The 9,961-nt window shown below is 39.2% G+C and overlaps 1 protein-coding gene across 1 annotated transcript; it reads left to right on the forward strand.

Annotated features, from left to right (window-relative positions):
- The first annotated feature begins 1,839 nt into the window (after positions 1-1,839).
- On the forward strand, positions 1,840-7,612 carry LOC146619640 (uncharacterized). Its single transcript, XM_085369259.1, has 6 exons — positions 1,840-1,931; positions 2,093-2,181; positions 2,344-2,458; positions 6,785-6,897; positions 7,000-7,114; positions 7,356-7,612. The coding sequence occupies exons 1-6, from the start codon at positions 1,889-1,891 to the stop codon at positions 7,529-7,531; spliced, it is 651 nt and encodes a 216-aa protein (XP_085225385.1). The 5' UTR covers positions 1,840-1,888; the 3' UTR covers positions 7,532-7,612.
- Positions 7,613-9,961: the final 2,349 nt, after the last annotated feature.

Below are 9,961 nucleotides of genomic sequence, written 5' to 3' on the forward strand. Positions count from 1 at the left end.
TGCAGAACAAATGCAGATGTGGAAATGATCAAATATGACTATTTTACCTCAGACACACAGCTAGACACTGGATCAGTTGGCTTTCTGAAATTATTTCTCTGCCTTCATCAGAAGTGGTCCCAAAAAGCTGTCATACCGCTTCAAATTCTGGATCAAATCATGAAATTGTTCCTGTTGCTGCCATCTCTTAGGAATTGGAATCTGGATGAACTCAGAACCTCTATTTCTTCATTTTCTTTTTTAGAAACATCAGGACAAGCTTGGATTGCTTGATGGCAATTAAATTTTTTTCATAATGTATTTTTTGGGGAAACATTTTTTTGCTAAATCACAGTCCTTTGGGTACGTATATATACGTTACATTACAAATGTGTGTATGAAAAAGGCATTTGGTCTAAAGGTCTTAACATGCTAGTTAATTCTGCTCAGTTAACCCTATGACACTATATCATGTTAAACAATATACTTAAATTATACTTAGCTGAGGAAGTTAGCAATGAGAAAAGGAAGCTAAATGAAAAGTGCAGATCATCATTCAGTGGAGTTTTTGAGAATAAAAAAGCCAAAAGCAAGTGGTAGAGATGGTTGAGTTAGGTTAACTCCAGTGCATGTTTCAAAAAGATATAGGTACTCGAAATGTCCTTTACCAAATGCTTAATCACAGCATCAAAGGGCTATGTTGTTGCTTCAATGCTACTGAATAACTTAAAATGATTCATTTCTGGGGGATTTGTAGAATTACATGAAGGACTGTATGCCAGAACAAGCTGATGAAAAATGACTTTACTCTTACTGCTGTACCAGAAGACCTTTATATTTTATACTTTTATATTTTCAGTCAGACATTTTTATAAAATGGATAAAACTGTACGTCTGACCTTGCAGTTTCATAATTCACCAGATGATTGTTGTTTTTTTCTCTCTTTTGCTCTCTCTGTTCAAACTTCTACAAAGGCTGATGCAAGTAAATAGCAAGCTTCAACACAGGTTTCCCCGACAGTAACTGCCCTTTGTTGTGCAAACCATTGCAACATGAAGAAAATCATAGGTTCACACTTTAAGAAATGTATTATTGTTAAATTTTTTTATAGAAAGAATTCCAGGCGGCATTCACAAAATAAGGATTTTCTTAAGAAGGACAAGGAATAGAAGGATGTAGAGGACAAGTCGGTAAGAAGACAGGGAGGAACTCTTCTTTTTTTTAGTCAAATCAAACAAAGAAGGCAACCCTCCATGTTAATGAGCTCAATCACTCTTCCTAAAAGCTTCAATAATTCATTTTCTCGCAGATCATCAGACATCCATAATGAATAACATCCACCGTGAATTATTTACACAGTCATCCTTCGTGGCACAACTACTGGCTGACACCAAGTCACCCAGTGTGTCTGATGGGCTGGTGTGCGCACATGTATGTGAGAGGGTGTGTGTCTGAATCACATTCTGACATTTGGCTCCATAATGGTCTCGCAGCTAAGAAGTAGTAGTGACATCCAGTTTGAAGCAGAACAGCACAAAGCCCTAATTGGAGCAGTAAGTGTGTGCTTCCAGCTCCCCCATCAGCACAAAGCAGGGACATGCATACTGAAAACAACTCTCTTACTAAGAGAAGAACAATTTCTGGAGTTCCTGTATACTGTATGTATAAGTGACACTGTTTTGTTTTGTTTTTTGGTTTTTTTTGTAAAGGTGCTCAATAATTAATCTTTTTCACTTTCATGTTACGTCATAGTCAAGGAAATGCTGGCAGATGCTGACTCCAATCACAGCTGAAAACAACAGTATTTACCAATTCTGTAAACTTTGCCCTGACAGACTGAGTCAATAAATTCACCTGTCATAGCTTTGAGTTCTCAGTTCTGGGGCAGAAAACCCTCATTTAGTGGCCATGGCTTTAAAGGCAACACTGACTTGGCTTTGCTCACTTGCAGGTAAACTCATATTTACATATGTTTATCTTAATGTGAGATCACAGGCAGAGTGTACATGAGGAATACAAATATGCAGCTAAAGGAAGATTAAAATGTAAGGTGTAAAAGAGAAGATGAATATTACATTGGGGTTTTCTTTATGTTTGTGTGCCTGGTTGCAGTCTTGTCCTCCTGTGTGGCTCATGAAACTATTCCGCTCAACTGCAGCTCACAAGCTGAACTCTGGGAACGTTTGTCAGCTGATCTCAGTGCAAGTTATTAATTTGTCTTTCCACATACATGCATATAAATACAACTCACGTCATTTACTTACTTAAAATTAAGTGACGGTAAAGAAAGGAAAGGAAAATAAATAACTTGACAATATTCTCCATTTGCTTTCCATATAAACTAAATTGATATTAACCAATAGGTGGCAGTAGAGTGTGGCGAAAACCCACCATCTTCTTGGACTGCACAGCAGACAGCTGCACTGGAGCTCTACATGAGGAATCTGACAGATACTCTGCACAAACACCAGCTGAAAGGTAGGAGGATGAGCCAGCGACATGTGCGACTGTTTGTGTTGTTTCTGCATTTCACTTCAATTCTGTTAGAACAACTATAAGTGTTAGGCTTTAGTTACCGTTGCAACATAAATATAAAATGATCAATGTTTAAAAATAAAGGCTGATATGAATGTAAATATAACCTAACGACTGATGTTTACAGTCTATAATTCCACATTTGTTCTCATCTCAGTTTTGTGCATTGGACCTTAAAAAGAAGCCAGTTCTGTCAAAAACGCCAGAAATGTGTGGTTCTGTTTCAGTTACACAACCTGCTGCTATACATGAAGAAGTTATTGATCACGGTGTTAGCAGTTTGATTAGAAACATTGACTAGTACTGCTGATCTCACAACCTCAGGTTTGCTGAAATGTCTTAGACGCGACCATTTCTTAACTGCACATCGCATCCACTTGAGTCCACTCAAAGTATTTCACCCTTTCATTAAATTAGTGGAAGATACATTTAAAAGTTGACTAAAGTATATTTTTATTTATTTAGTGTTTAACTGTAACTGGGATGAGGGTGAACCAGTGTCAAAAAGAATATATATTGTGTTTTCTTGACCTTTGGTGTTATGGTTTATTATCTTAGTAATCCTGAGTTTATTCTATGTTAACCTTTGTACATTTAGGCTCCCGTCATGTCTGTGTCCGCTTCTGTATGTGTTTAGTAGGGGTGCAACGATATTCGTATCGATATTGAACCGTTCGATACAGTGCTTTCGGTTCGGTACGCATATGTATCGAACAATACAACATTTGTAATTTATTTTATCAATTTTCCTTCTGACGATGCTGTCTGTGTTGAGCGCTCAGTGAATCTGTGTTCGACTACTCCGCCTAGGCTGCACTGTCCAGCGCAGATCCACTGAGCGCTCAACACAGACAGCATAGTCAGAAGGAAGAGCGCAGGGCAAGCTAGCGAGACAGAAGTTAAGCTCTCCTTTTAACATGGACCTCCCCCACCCTCATTCAGATCTGGCGTTTGGAATTATTTTGGTTTTCATGTGACGTATGACCCTGAAGGTAAGCGAGTCATGGACTAAAGTAAAACAGTATGTTGGATGTGCCATGCAATGCTCAATTACATGGGTGGGAACTAGTGTGTTAGCGCAGTTAGCTCGTTAACGTGTTGGCCGTCTAGCCCCATGCACAGAGCGATCGGCGGTAGCTCGTTAACGGAGATTTGCCGTGTTGTGGCGTTAAGGTCATTTCAACGAGATTAACCTGAAAGCACTAGTGGGAACACAACGAATATGACTGCACATTTACATCATCCTAGTGCAAAGACCAAAACAACAAGCATGCTACTAACTTTAGCCGAGTCATTTAGACAGCTGTTAGCACATGATTCTCCTCATGCTGCTGAGAATATAGCCCAGAAGAAGCGGATAGTATAGCTTTTATTTTGGAAAGAGCCATTTCTCTGTAATAAACTCTCTTTTCCAAAGATGAGTGATTCCTCAATCAGATACAGGGCTCGCAATATCGCTAGCCCGACGTCCCGGAGCTAGCGATTTTTTTCAGTCGGGCTACCAAAATTCTATCTCTTCCCTGCCCGTCGGGCTATTGTAGGAAAAATATATGTCAATGCTTTTGCATTCTTTCAGAAATGTAGCTGGGTAATTATGTCATTGGCATCGGTGAGCCACTGTCAATATGTGACATATTGAAATCGCGTTTGAATTTGCGCTTGTTTTTTTGCTTTCACTTTGCAATCGTGCGAACTGTGTATAGAGAGCGACAGCACTGATCTGTGAGTGATGATAATTTGTGCACCAATTCCTCTGACATCGTCTTATTAATCGTTAGCTTACTATGCAAACATGACAAGTGAAATCTCCCGCAGCTTAAACATGTGAGAGGTTGGTCGCGCAGAGAATCGCTGAGCTTATGTGAGTGAGCGTGTAAAAGCATTTCAGTTCTGCTGAGCCAAATAAGACATGTCAGGGTGAAGAAGTGACAGCCAAAGAAAAGCTTACCACAAAACGGAGAAGTTATGACAAATCAGACTATAAGGCAAAAAGAAAGTGCAGCTTTATGGTTTCATGGACAAAAGAATTTCTGTGGCTGCGATATGATGAGCTAAATAACCAGGGCTGCACATAAGTGGTCCGCAGGTGCGCATTCGCTGTCAAAATAAAAAACACGCACAAGGGTTGGGGTTAAATTTAAAAACTGTACTTTTGAGTTAAAATATATATTTATAATTTTAATAAATGACAAATTAAAAATGCTTGAACATTTTTTGTATCGAAAAAATATCGAACCGTGACACCAAAGTATCGAACCGAACCGAACCGTGAATTTTGTGTATCGTTGCACCCCTAGTGTTTAGGTGTGTCAGTCCTTGTCCCTTATCTCCCTTTTCTGTGCCCATCTTCTCTTCCTTGTGTGTGTCATTCCATGTTTCCCATCTATGTTTATCTCCTTAGACCTTCTCATTTCCCCGAATGTTGTGTCCTCCCAGTCCCCAGGTCATGTTATGGTGTATTGTCTCCCTTTGTGTAATGTCTCTCTCCCTTCCTCACTCTTATCTTTCTCCCACTCCTTTGTGATATTCGACAGTTTCCTGTTTTATTTTGAAAGCTTTGTGTTTTCATGTTCGGTGTAGTTCCCCTGTGGCGTCTTGTTAATTCGTATCAGCTGTGTTCCCCGTGTGTTCTCATTTCCTAGTAATCCTTCTGTGTATTTGTGTCAGTATGCATTTCCCTGTGTCCTTCCCCGTGTATTTAATACTCCCGTTTGGGTCCTATCCTGCCTGCACACAGACGTTTCATGACATTCATAGCTTAGTAATCCAATTTTAGCCATCTTAAAATAATTGTAACTCAGTTGTCAACAAAAAAGAAGCACTAAGCAAGATCATAACGTTTAATAGATTCATAAGCGGCAGTGCAAATACATAAATGCATTTTTTTTCTGCATAAAATAAATATTGGTGCTCAGCAATGGCATTTTGGCCTTCATGCAAAGGAGAACTGCCACGACTTGAATGTCAATTTTCAACCATTTTTAATGGAGTTTCATTCACTCAAGCATAAAATGTATTTTTGTATATTTAAGGGCCATTAAAAAGAAAAAAAAACAAGTCTCTTCCCAAAAGCCCATTTTGAGGCGTGAAAGTTCTTGAATATATTCATTAGAAACAAGACGCACTAATAAAGTACCACCGAACAAGAAGCAGAATGTCATTAACAACTAGATGACTAATATTTACTTTAGTTTGCGATTAAAATGATCCCCCAAACTGAAATTTATGTTTATCCAGATGAGTAAGGATCACATTAGAGCTCCCACTGGACCCTCCTCATGTTACTGAGTCTGAAACATAATTGGGAACCACATCCAGAGGCTGGTTATGTTGGGGTGTGTAGTTGAGTTTAAGGCTAGATCCATCCATCCATTCATAGCCCGTCCTAGCTGCTATAGTTCTTTATTACTAACCTTCACTACTCCACCTCATGGCTGTAGTGCAGGAGGAGAGCACGTCATCTACTGATCGGAAGGTTAGTGACGTCAAAAAAGGTGCACACCTTTGACGTTGTGTGACTAAATCTCTGTTTTCCTCATTCACACTTAAAAGCAAAAACCAACTTTTTGAAAACTTCACCCTGGGAGCAGTTTTTAAAAATCTCCATTTTCAGTGACCCAAAATGCCGTTTTTACATGTGGACAAAAGGCCCAGAAGCATATAAAAAGCTGCATTTTTTAAATTGCCTGTGTAGGTGTGGACGTAGCATAAAAGAGTTAGTAGTTTATTTTATTGCTACCTTTAATTTATTGCTGTTCATTTTTATTTGATTAATTGTTTACAAAAGGTTTGAGGTGTGAAATAAACTACAATGGAGTTTGAAAACAAAATATAGGTGTATGTGGCTGGAGGAGCGCGCAAAGATGTTCATGTAAAACAAAGGGGGCCTAGCAAAAAAGGTTTGGAAACAACTGGTTTCAGAAGTGCTCTAGAGTACAAGAAAATGAGCACATTCCTTGAGGAATACTTGATGAAGTGGAATCACTGGCACACGAGTGGTTGGTTTGGAACTGAAGCTTTATTAAGATGAACTGTAGTCTACTATGCACAGAAGGACCCTTGAAAGTAGTAACTGCCAAGTGGCTTTTCATGTCACCCTTAACTTTACTGAGGAACACAATCCCTCTGAAAATAACATTTACATTTAAAATAAGGTTACTTTCCCTGTTTTTGAACAGAAGCTCTGGTATAATGCAGAACTAAAGAAACAGGAAAGACAGAAGAAATAGACATCTAATATATAAATGTTCACGATTCATTGATTTACAGAATGCCAAGGATCTGAGCCAACACAATGCAAGGAAGCTGAAGTGCCAAAAAACGGGGGGCTAGCATGTGCCACTGTTGCCAACAAACGTTACTGCAAACCCATGTGCAACTATGTAAGTGGTACATGCATGTACCAGCATCTGTCATATATTTTTCAGTTTTTCATGATTCATATAGTGGAAAGTGGGATGAGTAATACGAGTCTTTTTTCACAGGGTTATGATTTTGGTTTTCTGAGAAAAAGACGTGTTTTTGATGAATGTAGTGGGCAAACAGGATATCAGTGGCAGAGCCAGTACGTAGGAGGAAACAAGCTGGCTGAGTGCATCGGTAAGGCAGCAGTTTATTCATCTCTTATTACTATGAATCTGCAGCTGAGGGAAAAGCAGGGAGTCGCTCCCAACGACTCAGTCATATCCAAATGTGCTTGCAATTTTCTCTGCAAAGTTCTTTTTCATTGCATTTTAATAAGTGTAATCTTAGTGGCCCTAAACAGAGAGTTTAAATACCAGAAACTGTATGTAAATTTTAAGATATGAGGTTGAACTTATGTCTTGCTCTTGCTTTCTAGAAGCATCTATTCAAGTCTCAGGAGCAACAACTGCATATTTTCCAAAAGATCAGGACTGCATAACAACCAAGAGCAGCAGTCAAATGCAGAATCGCATCCTTGAAGATTTTACTGCTGAGCTGAAGGGTAAAGGCATACAAGGAGAGCTGAAGTATGCCTGTCTTGTATGCGGTTAAACATGACAGAGAACCGTGTCATGAAAATGGGTATAAAAGGACCTCCTGCTGCAGTAAAAACATTTTAATAAATACTTGAACATGGAGTGTTTTTTTTCTGGCATTTGTGCATATGGACATAAATATGTTTGCATAGTTTCACACTCTACAGACCCTGCATTTTCACAGTGGCTCACCACTGTAGCAGTTATTTTTCATAACCCGTGTGCACTTAAAGCCTGAAAATATCTCAATATTTTTCACCTGTTATTAGGACAAAATCCAGATTAAAGTTTACACACTGGCGGTGTATCATGTATCATAATGAAACAGTTTAATACTAATATTATACTGGCCCCTCATGCTGTCAGATCAAAGGAACAGTTCGTTTTAATATAGTTTTATTGATATGGGCCAAATTTCAACATCAGTCACCTCAAGGTGCTTTATTCTGCCAAGATGCTGCAATACCACTGAGAAAACCTGAACAAAGTGAAGACCCCCTGCATGCAAGCACTTGGTGACAGTAGGACGAAACCTCTGGCAGAATCAGGCTGAGGGAGAGGCAGCCAGCTGCCACAAACGGCTGAGGGTGAAGGCAGAAAGACAGGACAAAAAACATACTGTGTAAAAAAAAGACAGATTAATGATAACGAATGATTAAAAACAGAGTGTGAAAAGAGATGAGTAAAGAAGTGCATCATGGGAAGCTCCCAACAGCCTAGGCCCATTGCCGTGTAACTAAAGGAGGGTTCGGGTCACATGAGCCAGTCTTAACTATACACTCTTTAAAGTTCGGAGTGTGTTTGTCTCCAAACTGTTCTTCATTGGATGTCGAAATATATTGTAAGGGCATACAACGCACGTTGAAACTCTATTTTCACATTTGTCGCGCTCTGTGATTAGTATGTAAATATTATTGTGCAGCTGTTAAAGGTGCTTATGGAATTTTAGGTAGTAAACTAATAAAAGACAGAGTAGGCAAAGCAGTTGCAAAGTCTCACATATTTCTCTCACAACCAGTATTAAGGTTTTTAACTATATGTGTAAAAGATGCTGTTATTTTAGCCTTTTCTAAAACAGAGCAAGAGGGAAAGACATGCGGCGAATGGGATGGACTCAAACCCGGGCCGGCCGCTCTCAGCTGTATGGCATGTGGTGGCCTGCTTGACACACTGAGCTAAACAAGCACCCAAAAGCTGCACGTATTGAGATTACAGCATCATTGAACTCTAATCGACTATTCTTCCCTTCTCTGGCTCAAAATACGTCCTTACAGGGACACCTTTTGGTAATGTAGGTACTATACATTTGACAAGACAAGATTTCCTATGTTACTCTAGTGATACCGAGCTATCATAGTTCAAATGCTACCTTATGTCACATCCCTTTACAGGTGGCACTGCAAAAAACATAAAGTTAAACACGTCGCTGATGCAAACATGCCAAAAGAGTTTGCCATCCTCTGCCCCTTTTTGACATTAATAATTTATCTGTTGACTACTCCTATAATAAGTAATTTAAACTTAGATTTTTAAAGTTAAAAGAAAAACTGGTGTACACAGCAGAGTATATTGGTTATTACCTCTGCAACTGGAACTATATTCAAGACAAGCTTTTCAACCACCCTCTGGAATTCATCTAGGTCTTCATCTTTGGTGGAAAATGAGGTGAACCTAAACAATGCAAATGCATCTGTGTCAATGCAGCCGCTTAAATATCAATAAATAAATGGCTGCATCTCTTCCATTTACATTAACAAAAGCAGATGTCTTACCACCATCTTCACTGTTCTTCCATCTGACTTCATTTGACTAACAGACACTCAATATTCATGTGCTTGACAGCCATATATTGATGAGAGCAGCCATTAAAATGAGGTTAACCACCCTGTCAAATGGACTGCTTTGTCTGCTGTTCTGTCTGCTCTCAGTTTTTGCAGACGCATCCAGATGTAGCTCACCGGGGTCGAGGTTAAAAAGTCAAAATGAGATTGCAGGATCTCATTAGGTAGCCATTGACATTCCACATCATTCTAGTAGGAGTCACTTTAATCAGAGAGAAAATGCCCCACAGCACGACCCTCTGGTGTAAGCTGGCAGACCATCTAATTATCAATTAAGGAAAATAACTGTCTGTGGACTGAATGATTAATGGTGGTAAATTGTAATTGCACAGAGCTTCCATTGGGTGGCAAAAGCCTAAATATTGCATCTTAAGCTTCTGTGTTTTCTGGCTGGTAACTCACTCAGTAAAACTTTTATTTACCCATGTACTCCAAATTTATTATTGATCAGTAAGTTTAATTACCCAGCTAGAAATGGAAGAGCATGGCAACCTTGCTCAAAGCCCTAACCCTCAGCTTATCTAATCTTTGTGTTGAACAGACCTCGTCTATGAACCCTTATTATGATTGTGACTTTACTGTTGGACCAGTGATGAGTGGCTGTC

The sequence above is a fragment of the Diplotaxodon limnothrissa genome, linkage group LG13 (genome assembly GCF_057381915.1).
Source record: "Diplotaxodon limnothrissa isolate DT_005_m linkage group LG13, D_limnothrissa_male_GT1.1, whole genome shotgun sequence".
NCBI lineage: Eukaryota > Metazoa > Chordata > Actinopteri > Cichliformes > Cichlidae > Diplotaxodon > Diplotaxodon limnothrissa.